This window comes from Diadema antillarum, unplaced genomic scaffold (genome assembly GCF_040938485.1).
Source record: "Diadema antillarum isolate AM-2024a unplaced genomic scaffold, OU_Dant_1.0 seq00002606_RagTag, whole genome shotgun sequence".
Lineage (NCBI taxonomy): Eukaryota > Metazoa > Echinodermata > Echinoidea > Diadematoida > Diadematidae > Diadema > Diadema antillarum.
Window position 1 is genome coordinate 1 of NW_027273206.1, and position 20,142 is coordinate 20,142.

General features: G+C 41.2%; 1 protein-coding gene across 1 annotated transcript; it reads left to right on the forward strand.

The window, feature by feature from the left end:
* The first annotated feature begins 736 nt into the window (after window positions 1-736).
* LOC139714990 (aldehyde dehydrogenase, dimeric NADP-preferring-like) lies at window positions 737-20,032 on the forward strand. Its single transcript, XM_071626632.1, is given in 13 exon segments — window positions 737-763; window positions 1,190-1,288; window positions 1,290-1,334; window positions 8,144-8,239; window positions 9,752-9,887; window positions 11,462-11,547; window positions 12,257-12,420; window positions 13,511-13,741; window positions 14,990-15,116; window positions 16,647-16,717; window positions 17,485-17,600; window positions 19,116-19,251; window positions 19,843-20,032. Coding segments are annotated over 13 exon segments (1,494 nt in total). The 3' UTR covers window positions 20,003-20,032.
* Window positions 20,033-20,142: the final 110 nt, after the last annotated feature.

The following is a 20,142-nucleotide window of genomic DNA, read 5'->3' on the forward strand; positions in this document are numbered from 1 at the left end:
GTGGTTAAATTTGCGATCGTGGAGTCAGTACGTGTAACGGAGAAATGTACATGCGTACAAGTGTACATCACATCCACATCGGGATCAGAGTCGATATTTTCATGTGTCTTAGTTTTGCAAATAGCACCTGACTCGTGACACTAAAAACCTCGCGAGTATTCAGCGTATACAGTATTTGATAAACTAGTAGCGATCTCGAGTGCGGTTAAATGTGGTTAAATGTATATGAGCCACCATAGCATAGGAATGCATTGCCAAGAACACAATTTTGTCACTATTGAAAGCAGAAAACATCTAGAGGCCTTTAAACTACTGGTACAGCTTATATTGTATTGTGATTGTTATTTTAAGGTGTCGTGAAATATCTTTGGATATTGGTACTGTTCATATTTCTCTCTCTCTCTCTCTCTCTCTCAGCATCTATAGACTGAGATCATTACATGTTTTTTGTTCTTGGACTCTTATCAACTTTGATATTTGAAACAGCTTTAAGTTTCAGTCTTAGTTTATCTTCATTAAAAAAAATTTTAAAAATTTAAAATCAACTTCTCGGTCCATTGATAGATTTTCTCCAGAGGTTCTACATGTATGTAAATTCTTTTTCCTTGGCTATATCAAGATATTTTCTCCATTAATTGTCCACCTACGATTTTGCAGTAGACAAGCACGGATGATGAACATATAGATCGTACTACCTCCAGCTTTATCTACCAGGCAGGACATTTACACTTGCAGCATGGCAGATGGAATAGATGCAAAATCGGTGAGAGTACACGCAGTTCAAGCGTCAAATGTGCAACAGTTTTCTACCATTAGTGTAAGGATGGAGCAGTGAGATAGTACCCATCAGTACAGAAGATCAAAACCCTACCTAGATAGCAATCAAACTTGTTTGATACATGTATTTACAGTGACACAGTAAAATTAGTCATCCAGTGATAAATTTGGCATTGTGTAATCAAGTGCACTGCTAAATATGATTCAATTACATGCCAATATGTAAAAAAGCATTTTCAACCAAATACATTGTATATCATAATATCCTATGAACAAACACATGCACAAAGAAACAAAATATTGAATTTTAAAGAATAAGAACGGAAAACTTAAAGGAAAGAGACAAGAGAGTGTGAACTGTCAGAAATTGGAAAAGATTTGTGCTCGGTTATCTGGTGATTTTCTTCTTCAGATCGTCGACAGCTGTAGGGAGGCTTTTGAAGCGGGCAAGACGAGATCGTACGAGGCCCGAATCCAGAATCTCCACAGCCTACGGCGACTGTTGGTAGAAAAACACACAGGCGTTTGTCGACGCCGCCAGAAAGGATCTAGGAAAGGTATTTTGACGATCCTGACAATGATTGTGCATGATAAGTATGACAATTAACCTTTTCTTTGAAAAAACATACATTTTTCCTGCGTCACCTGTTTCAGATAGTGACAGGTTTATAAGTCTACAAAATCATGTTCTCAAAAAAAAAAAAAATAGAATAATGACTCCTAAATATTCAGTCAAAATCACATCCATGTGCAAAAAGGGTGATGAAAATGTCATTGTGTTACATATCTCTCTCAATTCCTCGCTCATAGATCTCAGCAACAATTTCATTATTGAAGTGATGATGATATCTTTTCCAACGAATAATCATTTTCATTCGTAAATAGAATTATGATAACTTATCAATGGTCACAGTTTAATGCACAGGAGTTGAAGATATTTCAAATGTACTGAACAAATACACAAGTTGTAGACATTTGCTTTGTTATGGTATACGGTACTGAAGAAAAATATAACTTCTGTAAAAAAAAAAAAAAAAAAAAAAAGAACATAGAATGATGACTCCCAAATATTCAGTCAAAATCACACCCATGTATAAAAAGGGTGATGAAAATGTCATTGTGTTACATATCTCTCTCAATTACTCGCTCATAGATCTCAGCAACAATTTCATTATTGAAGTGATGTAAAAGATGATATAATTTCCAACAAATAATCATTTTAGAATTATGATTTACTTATCAATGGTCACAGTTTAACACGCAGAAGTTGAAGACATTTTCAAATGTACTGAACAAATACACAAGACATTTGCTTTGTTATGGTATACTGAACAGATACACAAGTTGTAGACATTTGCTTTGTTACTGTATACTGAAGAAAAAAATAACTTCTGTAATCGTATCCGGGCACTTACCCCCTGGGCAACTACCCTCCGGATAACTACCACCCGGATAATTACCCCCCAGGTCTATTCCCCCTTAGGGCAACTACCCCCCGGACAACTACCCTCCCAGGGCAATCACCCTCCAGGGCCATTACCCCCTAGGAAAACTACCACCCGGTCATCTACCCTCCTAGGGCAACTACCCCCAAGGGCAATTACCCCTAGGACATCTACCCCCCGGATAACTACCCCCTGGGTAACTACCCCCTGGATGACTACCCCCCGGATAACTACCCCCCAGATAACTACCACCCGGATAACTACCCCCTGGATAACTACCCCCCGGATAACTACCCCCTGGATAACTACCCCCCGGAGAACTACCCCCTGGGTAACTACCCCCCGGAGAACTACCCCCCGGATAACTACCCCCCGGATAACTACCCCCCGGATAACTACCCCCCGGATAACTACCCCCAGGATAACTACCACCCGGATAATTACTCCCCGGATAACTACCCCCAGGATAACTACCACCCGGATTACTACCCCCCCCCCAATTAACAATACCCCGAACCCCCCCCCCCCCCCGCCCCCTCCTGATACTTACCTACTGGACAACCCTCCCTCCCCGCCCCCCCCCCCCCCCCCCCCCCCGAAAGTTACCACCCGTCGTATATTTTCCATAAGTTCATAACACCATATCAGAAGATGCACCTTTCTCTTACACTGTCATCACTCTTTTGGCTTGTCATTTATTTTCTACCGTTATAACACATGATAGACGATAAACATAAGAAAAGGAGAGTTGATTTCACTGCAATTCATATTCCCTTAACATTAGCGAGGGACTCTTCGATATAAAGCCATAATTTATGATAGGATCCGGGCACGGTTTTATGAAAGTTATCAGTCCTGACAAGCTGTCAGTTCCACACAATTACCAATCGTTGTAGGTCGATCAAAGCAGGTCCATGGTAACAAGTCAGTGACTCGAGCTTATCAATCAAGCAGAACCCATGGTTTTATTGAAATTATTAGATACTAACAAGATGTCATAACTGGCAACTTTTATCAAAAGGTGCCCTAATCTGTCATGAGAGTAAAATTACAGCTTGTTTTACATACAAGTAGAATTGTGCTAGTTTTCAAATTAAATGTTCTCGACACTTTAAGAGGAAATCCAGTTCAAATATAAGTTAGTCTCATTAGAAAGAGTAAAATATTACGAGTTTAACGGTATTTTTTTTTTTTTTTTACAAAACACCCCTAGTTGTTAACGAAGTCTTTTGTCCTGCACCCTCTTTTTGAATAGATCTAGGGAGAGTTGTAGTTGACAGAATCCTTTTTACATTATAGGGCTGCTCTGTTTTATCCCGGCCATTTCAAGAGTATTTTTTTTTCCTCAAAAAATTGAATCCTTCTTGGAATAACATGCTCTTTAATATTTCGTAAGGGGTTTCTAATTATCTCACCCAAAAGATGTTTAAAACCTGAAGTTAGGTCTCGACCAAAACCAGACGATATGAAAAAATGTTGGGTTTTTTTTCAATTCAAATAGCTAATGTGTTCGAAAATAACAATGAGAGACGTAATTTTCTGGGGGAGAGTTATTGTAAGAGGGGTGATTGTTTGGAGCCTAATTTTAATAAGGAGTAATTGTCAAGGGAGGTAATGTTCTGCAGTGATCATACCAAGGAGGTGACAATCTCTTCCCACATCCTTGATATACTAGTTGTTAATATGCCCAATAATGCAGTAGGGCAATTCTGAAATGAGCGTTAACGGTATAACGGTAAAATAGTTACAAAATTGATGAAACAATGTAAAGAAAGCAAATTAAGACAGAGACGAAGTACACAAATAAAGATACAGTGCACTCCCGTTACAACGAACACGGTTATAACGAAATTTCGTTATAACGAAGCAAAACTTCTGGTCCCAAAATTATCGCCATTAAAGTCTATGGTACAAAATTCGCTTATAACGAAGACGGTTATAACAAAATTTTCGTTATCACGAAGTCTTTTCTGAGCGCCACTGACAAAGAAAAACAAAAGAAATGCGCTCCGTTATAACGAAATGCGGATCGCATTCGAAAATGCGTAGCGGAACAAGCATTATTAAAGCGTCTCTGCATGAGCGAACGCATCATTAAATGTTCACTCCGTGTATCACGCACAGTTTCCGAGGGGAACTTGCGTTGTTGTAATATAATAATTTGAATTCAGATAAGGTTTGTTTCATTGTTCCGAAGTCCTTTAATACAAAACACACAGATTCTGATACAACTAAATGTCCGTTAGTTCGGAAATGAAAGAGGGTTTGTTATTAAGCACATTTTGGCGTTATTCCAAAGGTTCGTTAATTCGATAATAAAATATGGTCCTTATTCTTATTCTTATACGGTTCGTTAGTCCGAAAATGATAGGAATTCAAAACGTTCGTTAATCGGAACATTACAAAAAGTATCGTTAATCCATGGTGGAAAAAGGAGAGTACACTAACAAAACTTAAGAATTGCAATCTTTATAATCGTCTTAAGATAAATAAATCTTCGAAATAACTAACCTTTCTCATCTTTTTTTTCATTAACAAAATTTCTTCGGAATAACGAACCTTATTTCATTTTCGGATGAAAAAGCCTTCGGAACAACGGACTTTCTGACTAGTGAACCTTTTTTTTTTTTTTTGATTTATAAACCTTCAGAATGACGAACCTCATTTCATTTGCAGATCAACGAACCTTCGGAAAATGAACAATATATTATTTTGATCTAGATTATGAACTTTCGGAATGATGATTCTGCGGAAATGCGAACCTTCACATAAACAAACCATCGGAATCCCGGGAATGGCGAAACTTCGGAATAAGGAGTCTTCGGAGTAACGTACTTTAGTAAGAAAAGAACCTTTGGAATAGCGAACTGTAACCAAATCCTACACCGTCATTTTCTACACCTGTGTGACAACACAAACAACTTTATGCTCTTTTTAAAATGTAATATTTAAACGAAATTAAAAAGGTATTCTCCCATTTCACATAGCTTTCCAGCGTATGATGAGGATTCAACAAACAAAATTTTTTATGCGTGGTTTCCTTCTTTTCGTTATACATTGCATATTATATTTGTTCTGTTACAACGAAATTTCGTTAAAACGAAAAAAAAAAAAAAAAACTGCCGGTCCTGAGCATTTCGTTTTAACGGGAGTGCACTGCACATGAACACACACGAGATAAATCCCTTGTAATGAGAGAAAGAGGAAAGGTGAGTTATGAATGACAGGAATAGACTACCTTCACAGTGGACAGAGAAAAGCGAGAGGGAAGAGGAAGATGATGGGTCAAAACCAGGGCACGTGAGGCATGAGATATAAGCTCCTCAAAATAAAGAAGTGTTACATGGAGTTGTGGTAAACGATAGACAATTGTGGTTAAAAAAATATTGCAAAAGTTTAACTCATTCTGAAGTGTAACATTTCTTCAAAATGTCTTTAGTTCAATGGTAAAGGCATTCAAACTTAAAACTTCTTTTATACTATACTATCAAGAGAAATCCGAAATTTCGGAACAGTAAAAGAAAATACAGATTTAGCGAAAATAGTTTGGTTAAAGGCATTGACATTTACTGGATTACCGGGTAGGATATGAAGGGACAGCTTCGTTTTTTATGAACATAGAGTCAAAATACAGAGGGAGAAATTAAGCTTTTACATAAATTGTCCTAAGTGCAAACGATACAAATAGTAAATCTTTAAGATGTTGTTTTCATAAAATGATGTATCAGTATGGCATCTCCGTGATTCCTGGCAAATAATACAAAGAACTTCGTTTCCTGTAGTAATGATATTCTTTTTATTAAAGGTAAGATGGGGGGGGGGGGGGGGGGGGCAATGACCCGGGAGGTAGTTACCCAGGGGGTAATTGGCGTGGTGCACTGTCCTGGGGTAATTTTCGTCTTGATAGTTATAGGGGAGGGGGAGTTGTAGGCTTGCTTATCCGGGGTAATCATCCTCGGGAAGTTATCGGAGGGTGTAGTTATCGGGTGGAAGTTATCTGGGGTCTAGTTATCGGAGGAGGGGGTAATTAACCTGGGGATAATTATCCTGGTGGTAATTATCGGGGGGGGGGGGGGGGGGGGTGATTATCCGGGGGGTAATTATCCGGGGGGTAATTATCCGAGGGGTAATTATCCGGGGGGTAGTTATCCGGGGGGTAGTTATCCGGGGGGTAGTTATCCTGGGGGTAGTTACCCAGGGGGTAGTTCTCCGGGGGGTAGTTACCCAGGGGGTAGTTCTCCGGGGGGTAGTTATCCAGGGGGTAGTTCTCCGGGGGGTAGTTATCCAGGGGGTAGTTATCCGGGTGGTAGTTATCCAGGGGGGTAGTTATCCGAGGGGGTAGTTATCCAGGGGTAGTTATCCGAGGGGTAGTTATCCAGGGGGTAGTTTTCCTAAGGGGGAATTGCCCTGGGGGGTGATTGCCCTTGGAGGGTAGTTGTCCGGGGGGTAGTTGTCCTAGGGGGTAATTACCCTGGAGGGTAATTGCCCTTGGAGGGTAGTTGTCCGGGGGGTAGTTGCCCTAGGGGGGAATTGTCCTGGGGGGTAATTATCCGGGTGGTAGTTATCCGGAGGGTGGTTTTCCAGGGGGTACTGTTCCTAGAACCTCTGTAATAGACCCTATGCATTGACGTCACACACGACTTTGGAAACTGAAGCACCCCCCTCACTCTGAGGGTAAGAAAGCGTTGCTCGAGGATATTCATTCACACGTTCTGCGAGTATTCACCTTGATGCTGCAAAATGGTGTGCTGTAGAAAGACAAAGTCCTATCGGTTACATGTACTGCGGTTTGAACATCCCACAACACAGCAAAATGTCACCATTTTGGAAAGCTTTGTCGAAGGAATAAAGTCGAAACCGCATACAACTTGGTTAACTTGTGAATGATGAATAGCCTAGGCCTGGAGCGCTCACGCATGCTTGCTTGCCATCAAGAGTGAGGGCGTGCTTCTGTTTCCAAGGCCATGTGACATCGCGTGCATAGGGTCTACAGTGTATATTAATTATTAACCCATCGAAGATGAGTCCCGAGTACACTCAGACAGGTGTCTATGAGATATAGCATGTTGTAGCAATATCAGTTCATCCTCAAAACGTTAAGGTTAACATCTTGTCCTGCTCTGGCTAGCTCACAGTTAAGATCAATGTCCTGTTATCAACGATGGGCCACACAATCTAATATAAACTGAGAGCTCTAATATAGGAAGGCCCCAACCTGTTAGGGATCAAAGACACACTGCTTTAAAAGCTTTAATAGAACGTGGTCACTGATATACAATTGGTAATTGTCGCCCTTATTGTGTCTTTTGCCCAATTCAGTATCCTTGATCCTTCCCTGGCAGTTTAGGAAGTTGATGTCACCTGGGACTACTCCTGTGATAAACAGTATATCTCTTTGTCCCATTATTGTAAGCCAAGCCATTTAGGTGTCTAATCCCCTATTAACATTGCACTAGCCAATCCTCTTTGTGGAAGGCAGCTAAAGCCCCCTTTGGTGATTGTTGTAAAGATTCCAAGTACTTGAATAGGACCAGGGGAGACCCCTTTGAGAAAACAGTCTGGGTTTTGCCTCCATGGAGTGAAGGTGGCTTTAAACCGTTGAGGACGAGTCCCGAGTATACTCGGGCAAGTACCTATGGGAAATGTATGTTGTATCAAAATCAGCCTCTCCTCAATCTTTGTGGAGGCATCCAGATGAAAGAGGGACAGATAATCACGGTCAGACTGTATGTTGGCTCTTCAACAAATCTGTTTTGTAAGATTTACTCAAATTACTTAATTATTGTGAAAGTGGAAATTTTCGCAGGGTGGAATATTTTGCCTGGCGTGAAACTAACTGGCGTTTTTATCTTGTTAAAATTCTATCGTGGCATTAATTCATCTTTCCCTCTCTGTTTTTCTTTGTATTTTCTCTTCAACAGCCGGAGTTTGAGACTGTTAACTTCGAGATCGACTTCTGCTACAATGAGGTCATCACATACATCAATGAGCTAGAGGAATGGATGAAGCCAGAAAAGGTGTGAGTTGGATGTTGCAGTGTCAGTGGTGGTTCATGAAGGGAGAATGATACCCTCCTATTTTATATGTGGATTGAGTAAATGCAGAGACATCGGGAGATCACGTCAGTAAAAGTTTGAAGGAAACTGGTCATTCCCTTTGAAAGTTAAGACTTTTTAACAAAGTTTCATTTCCACAATCGCGGGATGAGAAAGCCATAGCAATTGTGACATGACAGCAAAACAGAATAATCAACATACAGAAAATGGGAAGAGAGTTGCACAAAATATGAATTTTATGAAAGGTACACATTCCCCCAACTTTTCACTGATGAATATTAAAGGTGACATTATTCCTCCTGCTTTCTGAAGAGGTTAGTCGAGTGGTCCTTCATTGTGCTAGAAAAATAAAAGGAAAAGTTAGAATATAGACATCTAGATAGGTAGATAGATGCATGCAGATAGCTGGATAGATAGATAGATAGATACATTTACAAGTAGATAGATAGATGGATAGATATTAAAGCAGATAGATTGATGAATGGATGGATATGTGGATTGATAGATACACTGTGCATGATTGATTGAAAATTAATAGATTAATTGATTGACAGATTTAATGATAGATTAATGGTATACAAAAGAGGAATGGTCAGGAGTGTGATGGGAGGAAATTTCGCACAGGGTGAAAGATAGGCGTAACACGTTCTACTCAACGATGCAAAGGCAAGTTCCTAGTGCACCTCATCTTTCACCAAGACCCCGTTTACAGTGCGGGGCTGGGCCGAGCCCAGCCTCAATTGCGAGGCGGGGCCCCGCAATTTTGTCCGTTTACACTGCCGGGCTCGGCCGCGCTTTTGATTCAAGCCTTTCAATATGTTGTCGTAGTGGCGCTCTGCTTGTAAACAAATGCAGTTTGGTATTGTCTGGTTTTCAGACCCTTTGTCAAATGAATTCCGTGGCGACGAAGTCGCCGTTCGGGCAAAGGCCTTTGCCGAAGGAAAAAATCCTTTGCAGGACAAAACCACCTTAAACTATACTAGTTTTCGCCGTTAAGGGGGTTAATATCCTGAACAGCGAAATAGTACAGGCAGAGGGTTTGGAAGCCAGACTAAAATTGGCCGCGCATTTGGCCCAGTTTACGTTTACACTGACAAAAGGCCGGGCTCAGCCGCGGCTCGACCGCGGCCGAGACCACCTCCAGAGCGAGGCCAAATGCGAGGCCAATTTTGGCCCCGCATTTGGCCTTTTGCGCGTTTACGCTGAAGCGGGGCTGGGCACGGCCGCGGCCGAGCCTCGCACTGTAAACGGGGTCTAAGTGTGACATCTTGTTCCAAATTGCATGAGTAAAGACCATACGCTACCGGTATTTGTTTTATACAACACCTGGAACGTCAACAGATGTGTTCCACACAGATTCTGGAATGTATTGCAGAAATGGCAACGATTGTGAAAGGCGAATAAGTAGCAAAGTCAGAATCAGTTGTTTTTATTCTAATTTTTTTATCATTATTTCTTCCTCTTTCTTTTAAGGTGGGCATGACTGTAGCTGCCATTGGCAAGCATGCCTTCATTCAGAGGGAGCCGTTGGGTGTGGTCCTGATCATAGGGGCGTGGAACTACCCCATCCAGATGATGGTACACCCCTTGGTGGGAGCACTGGCGGCAGGTATATTTCGAAGGCCTTTTTGCACCTTAAAATGAAACGTGTCTTTGAGTCTATGAATTGTGATTCAAAATGAGGTGTTTCACACCAGAATACTGGATATTTTATTTACTTTGATTTATGTAACAATGTTTGACAGCTGAGATGCACCAAGTGGGCATTAGTTCTACTCTGTGTGCTCATGCCTTGCTCTTGGCAAGAATACTCCCACCCCAAACAAGAAGTGAAGAGCCCCTCTCTCCTCAGAAAGGGGCTTAAAAGAAAATATGATGCCCTTTGACTGGAGGAAAACTTTTAACACAATTTATGTTGTTTCACTTTGTATTTAAAACCACTTATTGAGTATGCTTCAGCCTCTTTGTTTGTATTTCTAAGTCTTTTTTATGACATTTGGGCTCCCTTTCTTGTGCCGCCTCCTGCCCTGCCCTTGCTCCTGTCTTGTGATCCAGTTGATTTACTATATGAAGAATTTGTTCACAAAAACCGGTAAGTCCATTTTTGAAGATTTTGAAGTACGGTCTCTGTCATAAAGTACAAAATAATACCTTTTAAATGATATATTGGTCACTACATACAGTGTATAAAGGTACATTTTTGAAGTTATGGTCAAAAGAAGCAAAAATTTTCTTATTATTCTCTCTATTTTTCTTGACCTTTAATCGCAAATATCTCCATTTGGCAAATATGGACTTATCAGTTTTTGCGAACAAACTCTTCATATATTCTTGTTGTCAACGAGAAAGAGTGACAAAATTTCTTGTCTCCTCCCTCCCTTGTCTTTCTGCCCTCCTCTAATTAGCATCCCACCTCCCCCCCCCCCCCACCCACCCCTAGTTTGCAGGCACAAACCCTTGTTGGTCATATCAGGAGTCTGTTTGTGCCAAGACTAATACACATACCACAAGGAGAAGCTACAACACAGGGCCTATGGGACAGTGCCAAAGTGGTGCATATAGTAGTCTTGGCGCAGACTCCTTTACGACCAACAAGGGTTTGTGCCTGCAAACTAACCCACCCCCTCCATGTATACTGTATATGCCGAATATTTTGCGAGGTGTTTAAATTGTGAATTTTGCGAGTCGGGTGCTATTCGCGAAATTAAAGACACACAAAAATATTGAGTCTGATCAAGCTATGAATGTGACGTACGCGTATTCATTTCTCTTGACTCCATGTTCGCGAAATTAACCACTCGCGAAATCGTCGAGAAGTTCCGATTGCCGAAAAATTTAGACTTGCTAAATATATGGCGTGTACAGTAAATCATTTGAATACACTTCATTACCCTGGTCCTGTGTCGATCATTGTCGTGCAGTTCATACTATAGAGTTGTTGCTGACTGATCTTGCACATTGCATCATAATGGCATTCGTTTCAGTTCTTTAACCCGTGAGGACGGGCTGATTTTGCTTCAACACGCATTTGCAATAGACACCTGCCTCAGTATACTTGGGACTCGTCCTCAATGAGTTACAACTTTCTACAAGTCTGACATGACGTAAAGTGTCCTAGAACTGTGAATTAGTCAAAAACATTGAACTTATATATATGCTGCCATCTTTCTAATGTCATTTCAGGGAATGCAGTGATTGTAAAGCCGTCTGAAATAAGTGAGACCAGTGCCAAGTTGTTCGAAGAGCTGTTCCCAAAGTACCTCGACCCTGTGAGTATTGCCATAGCTTGAGTAGACATGGCACTCTGCTATTTGTAACGCATGGATCTCTAGATTTATTTGCCCAACGTTACATTGAACACATGGGACTGAGGTGAACTATACTGTGGACTTTCTGCTTTTCATCCTGGCATCTAGTATTATGAGATGACTATCAAAACAAAGACCTATAATAGGAGGACTTTGAAGTAATGGGTATCCAAGGAATCTACAGTGGCAGTAGCAGTAGTAGTAGCAGTAGTAGTAGTGGCAGTAGCAGCGCCAATCGTAGCAGTAGTAGCATTTGGTAGTAATTAGTAGTTTTAGCAGAAGCCTTCTTTAGCCATCTTCAAGTCTGCCAGGACAGAAGAAAATTAACTTCATAGTGACCTTTGCATTTGACCGTACCACCTCAGTAGGCCTAAATCAGCTACATTTGTAGTTCTTATGTGTTTTTAATCACGTCACCTGGATTTCTCCCTCCTGAGAAGCGATATGGGTTTCCTTTACGTGCAGAAAATCCCCTCTGAAAAGCTTCATAATGAAAATAAAGTCCTTTGCCAATGGGTACTACTACCGGGATGGGACCTCATACGTGCATGGAAGACCGGATATTTGTCCATGCGGTCTTAGCCACTCACTCATGACAATTTCTGATCCACTTTATTTTTTCTCTTCTCTTTTTCTTTTTCATTATTATCCTTCACCGTTGATTACCCAGAGCTGCTTCCGGCTTGTGAATGGAGGCGTTGCCGAGGTGACAGCCCTTCTGGAGCAGAAGTTTGACCACATCATGTACACAGGCAGCGGTCAAGTGGGCAGGATCGTCTACTCTGCCGCGGCCAAGCATCTGACCCCTGTGACCTTGGAGCTCGGGGGCAAGAGGTCAATAGCATATCACATTCAAATCCATGTCATTCTCTGGAGAAGGGGAACACTGTAGTAATGGGAAGGGGGTAATGAGGGGTCTGAGAGAAACAACTTTACCCCCCTCCCCTCCCCCCCCCCCCCTCTTACTCTAATGTCTATTGTGGAGATACACTGTATGTATGAAGCTGCAAAAATGAAGTTTTAAAAAAGAGGTAATTGAAACTTAAAGTTTGTGTGTCCATCTTGCAACCCTTAAAATTGGATTCCTTTCATAAGCTGGTATATTGTAGAGTGAGGTAATTGAGACCTTACCTCAGAATGATAGAACTGGACACTCCTGTATGATGGAGGGGGAAATAGCATTATAGATTTCAAGTGAATTTATTTGGACCTCAAAATATTCTAATCATTATTTTTGATGACATGGGGTTAGTTTTTAATTCTTTTTTTAAAGACTCTGAGGTGTATTACTGTAAGTTTTCATGTGTTATGTTGGGAGATATATAACAAAATATACAAAATTCTGTGTCTTTTGCAAAAGGAATATATGACCCCCCCCCAAAAAAAAAAGATCTTAGATTCACCAGATTTACTATGCTCAATATTTCTGTAGGTGGTAGAGTTAGAATGACCCATCCAGTGAACAATTTCTAATCATGGTGAAAAATGTGTTTACCAATCTATTGGAACTTGTGTTTGCTTGCATGGAATGTCCTTATAGAGCTCAGTCAGCAAAGATCACCAATTTCCAAAATTGACAAAATGGTGCTAAAACAGCAAATTTGAGACTGTACAATCGGCAGAATCCTGTCCAGATACATTGTGAAGTAGCAGTAAGATAGAAAATTCATATCTGTGATTTATTTATCTCAATGTATTCATCATTTTGTTAACAGCAACAGAATATGGTGAAAGTATATCATCTGACATACATATAACAGGATTACCAATTGGGTCCTAGTTTTATCTTGCTCGGAAAACACATTGTAGAGCATGAAAGATTATTTTGTCACACAAAAATTTAAGTGTTGTTTCTGCTAAGGCAATTCCTGTTTATCGGTGACCATTGTACCAATGTGTCCTTCTACCACCATCTACTCTGCAGCCCCGTGTACATTGACGAAAATTGCAACGTAGACATCGCGGTGCGCCGAACCGTGTCTGCGAAGTTCTACAACGCGGGGCAGACGTGCATCGCCCCCGACTACATCATCTGTCGTCGCGACATGACGGAGAAGGTGGTGGCAAGCATCAAGAGGGCTCTGAAGCAGTTTTTCGGCGAAGACCCGAAGCAGTCGGGAGACTTTGGGAGAATCGTCAGTTTGAGGCATATGAAGTAGGCGCTTTATATTCATTTAACCCTTTTTGAGCCAGGGACTTTGGACAGTGTGTACAATGCTATGGGGTTTTCTGTGTCTATCAGCACTCAAAACACACAGAGGGTTAGAGCAGGGCTCGACACTAACGGTGGCCCGGTGGCCCGGGGCCACCAAAAATGAAAGTTGGGCCACCAATTTTCAAAAAAGGGCAAATTTGGCCCGCCTCGGGCCACCAAAATTTTTTGAAAAGTATGTCCATAAATTCGTAACTTTTTGCGACGGAAATTAGCATTTAAATTTGTTTAAAGGATGGATAAAAAGGACTGAATGAGTACCTGAGAGTGAGTGTTGCAAGTTTGTTGAAGTTTATTTATGAGTAGATAATTATGTCCAACTTCTAATTCTTACTGTCATAAAACTTAAATATTTGACTCATTTAAAAAAAGGACTTTTAATGTTTTTTATTGTTCTTTTTTCGGGACACCAAATTTTTCTCTCGGGCCACCAAAAATTTGAAATTTAGGATTTTGATGGCCCCATCGGGCCACCAAACAAAAAAGTTAGTGTCGAGCCATGGTTAAAGTCATCATTTTCAGCAAATCATGGAATGCAAGCATTGCAATCATAAAAAAATGATACACTGTGTATCAATTGATGTGGTTATTTATTTGCCATTTCTTTATGTATACTCATTGTCCAAAAACAAAATCACAACAGAACCCTCTGCATTTATAAAAATAGTGTATCGATCCAAATACAATTTCATGGTATGAAACTATAACTTATTGCCCACATCTTACAGAAAACCCCATCTGATTTGCTTCAGTGGTCGAAGATAAGTGAGGATCTTTGTAGAGCATGTCAGAAATTCCTTCCATCCCAGTTCTGTCCATTGTGTTCACACATTATGCAGTTCCAAGATCATCCAAGTGCCAAACTTGGAAGAATCAGACCCATGACATGCTGTGCAACGATCCACATTTCTTTGTGACCACTCAACCAAATTGAATGGGGTTTTCTGCAAAATATAGCTAAGGTGTTATATTTGAAGACCCTGAAGTAGTATTCAGACAATTTAATCATATTGAAAGTTATCAATGCAAAAATCTAACTGTAATTTTTTTTTTTTGACAGACTGTCACAGAACTTACTCATTAGACCGGTTGACATGCTTTTTGACAACTTGTGTCACTCACCGTATTGTGTTCATTTTTTTTTTTTTAAACATATTTATTTCCATTTGTTTCCCCTCTGGGATGTCAAAGACGATTGCTGTCGCTCTTGGAGGACCAAGAGATCGCCATCGGAGGAGAGTCAAACGAGGAAGGCCTGTACATCGCCCCCACGGTTCTTGTTAACGTCAAAGACGGGGACAAAGTCATGCAGGAGGAGGTAAGTACAGTCTGATGGGCTTGGGGGGGGGGGGGAGAGAAAATCTAGAAGGATGGGGAAGAGATTGTAGGGGAAGGAAAGAAATTGGGGGGGGGGACAGGGAGGAGAGATGGGGTGGAAGAAGTGTGGGAGTTCTGCGCCTTGAGTACGTTAGTCAGGTGGAATTGGTGCATTATAAGTACCCCGCGTATCCGGGCAATTACCTCCGAGGGCAATTACACCCCCCCCCCCCCCCCCCCCCACCCCCGGCTAAATACTGGTTAACGGTAAGGTTAGATTAAAGATTAAGATTAGGATTAAGGTTAGGGTTACGATTAGGTTCAGGATTAGGATTAGGATTAGGGCCACGGGGAGGGTCCGGGGTAATTGCCCAGGGGGTAATTTCCCTAGACCTGTACCCTGTATTATTATTATCATTAATTTAGAGGAAGGAGCAATATTAAAGCGGTGGGAATGTATGAAGGGGAGATGGGAAATTGGAGAGAGGGAGGTGGGATACTGGAGGAGAGGAGGAGAGGAGACGGATTGAGAATGGAGGGTAAGGCAAGACCAAAGGGGGAGAGAAGGGAGGAGAAAGAGGGGGAGTAATCAGGGAGGGGGAAGGGAATGGGTACGGGAGGGACAAGAGGGTAGTGAAAAGGGATAAGGGGAAGGGGGATGGGGTGGTTAACTCTTTATGTACCATAGTGTGAACCCCCTGTGTGCCACGTAATTCTACGACACCAACGTAGTCATGCTTTGAGAAAACATTGTGTCATTTTTTTCAAATCTATTTAACTTGTATAGATTTCTGCTGAATTGTTGACGAGGTGAGCAAAGTTGTAGAGAAAATGCCAAGCTTTACGTTGATTTTAAATTGTATGACAAATTTATGATTGTTTTTCTTTCAGTTGCCCAGTAGCTACATTAAAAGAATGACTCTTGCACTCAAAATAGTGACAGAAACATGGAATTTACACACAAATCCAGTCAGGACTCCTGTTTGGTAGTCAATCAGCACATGAAAAGCAAGCTGCATGTAAGAGGAACGGAATTGCGAGAAACGCTTTCATTGTACTGTGGCATTTGGCGATTTATCAATAGGTTTTGGCGGGTTTGTGCGTTTGAGCGGAATATGCGAAGTTGGCACGCCATCAACTGAGTCGGACGTGCGAACGTGGCACATAAAGAGTTAAGGAGAGAGGTGGAGGCATTGCCAGTGATGGGATAGAAAAGAGCCGGTGCAATGGTAATGTTTAATAGTGACATGAGCTGGAGGGGTCATGGAAGAGGTCAAAGGTCTGTAGAGGTAGTGGAAATGACAGGGGAAGTGGAAAGGGGGAAGGGGAGGTGTGGTCACGTGGAGAATGCGGAGAAGAAGAAGAGAGATGACATGGCGGAGGCTTTGGTTTTACCAGTCGATTACCAAGCAACAAACATGAGACAGAGTGATGATTTGAATGAAGTGCAAGTATATTATTGAAACTGACATCGCAGAACACCTCTGATTGATAAAACATTCTTTTGATTTGTCGTCCATGCCGTGCTTAGATTTTCGGGCCCATTTTGCCAATATTCAACAGAGACTCTGTGGATGAGGCTATCAAGTTTATCAACCAGAGGTTAGTCCCACTTAATACTTTGCATGATTTGCTTTCTCTTTGCATAAAACATTTCTTTCTCATGCATATGCATAAAAGTCATGCATATGCATGATGCCAAGAGGATTCTGTAGATGAGGCTATCAAGTTTATCAATCAGAGGTTAGTCCCTTAATACTTTGCATGATTTGCTTTCTCTTTGCATAAAACATTTCTTTCTCATGCATACATGCATAAAAGTCATGCATATGCATGAATGCCAAGAGGATTCTTGCCATATCAACCTCTGGTCACTGAAGAAAGCAATTAACCCGTTGAGGACGGACTGATTTTGCTACAACGCGCATTTCCCATAGACACCTGCCCGAGCATACTAGGGACTCGTCCTCAACGGGTTAATATATCTCTGTATGTTTGGAAAGTGAATCAAATCACAGAGTAGGATGCTACAGGTGATACAAACAGGTGGAAATCACCCACATCCCACACACATAGGCCTACAGTGTACTTGTACACAATCTTTGCACGTTTGCTGTTGGCCGCAGACATTTCTGCGACTTCCCAGAACGACCTTCACACGCAATTTCAGCGCAAAAGGGATTGATAAAAGCCAAGCAATTGATGGAACCTTTTTTTTTTTTGTCACCATTCAAATTCACAGATCAGAGTTTCCACAACCTGTCTGTGACATCATATGTAATTGCTGACTTTTTTAACCAGTATTTATGTAGAGCATTTCATATAAAAGGTCAAAGTGACCCTCAACAGCTTTTGTTTTGATCTTCCAGGGACAAGCCACTGGCTCTCTATGCATTTTCCAACGATACCCGGGTGCTGGACAGACTCCGGGATGAAACCTCGAGTGGGGCTTTCTGTGGCAACGAGTGTTTCGTGTATGGAGGAGGTAAGAAGCGTTACGCAAACAGCTTCTGAAAGATGATGATAGTAATATTGATGAAAATGGTGGAGTCTTTTAATGTGCCGTGTCTATCGCACAGTGACACTCCTGGCGCAGAAAAGTGAGACCTGTTTTTGACATTGTTTGATTTTAGAAAAAACGTGAGACATTACTGGGACAGAAAGATTTGGGGTTCTTACTTGAAAAGCAGGAATGAAGTCTCCGTTCTCAGTTTCAAAGACAGTAGCATTTATTTGTGGTTTTTCCTTTCCCCCCCCCCCCCCCAGAAATTACCATGGCCCCATTCTACTGAAGCAGTGATATATTTAGTTCTTCTGGTGGAATGTCCTCTTTAGTATTTAATATTTTTTTCTTTATCAATGCGCTTAGAAACATCAGTATTAAGTGCTATATAAGTCTTATTTATTATATTCCACATACTAAGAATGTTGCCGTAGGATTGGTCCAGAGCTGATTAGTGATGAAGCGTAGGTTTGCCCATCACATCACCTGAGAGGAAAAGTTCGTTACACTCTATGTTGATAGTCCCTTTTGTTTCGCTGATCTCCACACAGTCCACACAATCCTAACGCAAGATGAGTACGCGCGAAATAAAAGTGCGTTGCACTGTGGACTATCATGTGACCTAGGTCACTTGATAGTACACAGTGCAACGCACTTTCACTTCGGTGCCGCGCGGTGCGCGCAGCAAATTCATTGTTTTGTCATCTATGCGCACACGTAGCCTAAGCCTTAGGGATACCTAAAGACAGCTAAAACGGTTTCAGATGTGGAATGAAATGGGAATTTCTAGGACCTTAGATGTGGAATATAAAGCAAATAATCAACTTTTAGTTTCAGGCAATGAGACAAACTATCACTTCCTCGGCGATCTGAATGTATACGCTATCTTTCCTCACCTGCGCTTCGGAAAGATAGCTACATCCAGATCACCTCGGAAGTGATAGTTTGTCCCATCACCTTCACTAACGTTGATTATTTGCTTATTATCATTGTTATCAAACATGATGATATTATCCAAGGATGGTATTGGAAGGAGCAAAATGTTTTGTCAAGCTTCAAATCTGTCATTTCATGGAAAAGCACTACCATTCACAGAAATATTATATGTAAAATTATATTTCATTATTACAAAAAGTGTTTTCAAAAAGTCATTAAAAAATTTTGGTTTGATAAGTACTTTCTGGCCACAGAGAAAATGTATTTCCTTTAGAGAGTTTTCCTCCCCGTGTATATTAATTTTGGTATAATATATTATAAGCATTCTTGTTGACCGCTAATGATATTATTTTGCATATTAATTCCCATGTTTACTTGTATACTCTCTACAATAGCTGGACAAGCAGTAGAGACTGTACCCTCTTTCTAGCCCGATAACATTTTTATCATGTACATTCTTTGCTTTCTTCAATATTGATGTCTATGTGTAGGCCCTACTTATAAAGCTGTTGTTTTCCTCGATTCTTTGATTACCGGTATTTTCTCTTGAATAATGTGCAGTGGAGACTCTCCCGTTTGGAGGCGTAGGAGGGAGCGGTACAGGGTGTTATCATGGAAAGTTCACATTCGACACGTTTTCCCACCGCAAGGCGTGTCTGGTGGACCCGATCTACACTGTGTCTGAAATGGCCCGAGGGTGAGTCTGTAGTGATTTGCTATGATGGTATATGCGGTATAGTGGATTTAAACTTTTGACTTTAAAGTTATTCCATGTGCATGTACATTGTACACAGTTGAAAGTGTTGATTTTTGCTCTTTTTGGTGAAGTCTGACAAGTTCAAAGGTCAAAGTGATAAGCACCGTACTCACTGTATTGTGGTGTACTCTCAATAACGTTCCACAGTATTGAGCTTCGACCACGACATTCACACCACAAGTACGTCACCTAAAGATGCCGTTCAGATTTGAATAGTGGTTAAGTACGGCAAGGTGAAAAGTAAAAAAGTCAATGAACTTTCCGTGACGAGTACTGTAATTGAAATATTGTGGTGTACTCTCAATAACTTTCCACAGCTTTGAGCTATGTTTGTGAAACTCACACCTCAGGTGCAACACCTAAGGGTGCTGGTCAAGTGTGAATACTGGTTCATTAATTCCCACAAGGTCAAAGGTCAATGAACTTACATTGAAAAGCACTATAACCACAAATTGCGATATGCCTGTGTAATATTGTTTTGGTGTTTTGCCTTGTTTACAAATCTTTTTATTCGTATCGACATATCCGCAGGCTGTTGTACGCCCCATTCTCGGAGCGGAAGAAAGCATTAGTAGCCTGGGGTCTGAGGAAACGGCTCCGTAACAAGATGCTGTGGAACCTGTTACTGATGGCTGGTGCTGTGGCAGTAGCTGCTGTCGTGTACAGAATCTGTCAGAGTACGAGTAACTAGCAACATCTGAATGATGTTTGACGCAACGCTCAAACAGTAAGTGTTCTCTCAAAAGTGTGTTTTTGAGATGCAGTGGTTAACATTTAGCATTTAGTCTAGATCATGTTTGTGACGTACGCGTCCATGTATGTTGCGGCAAG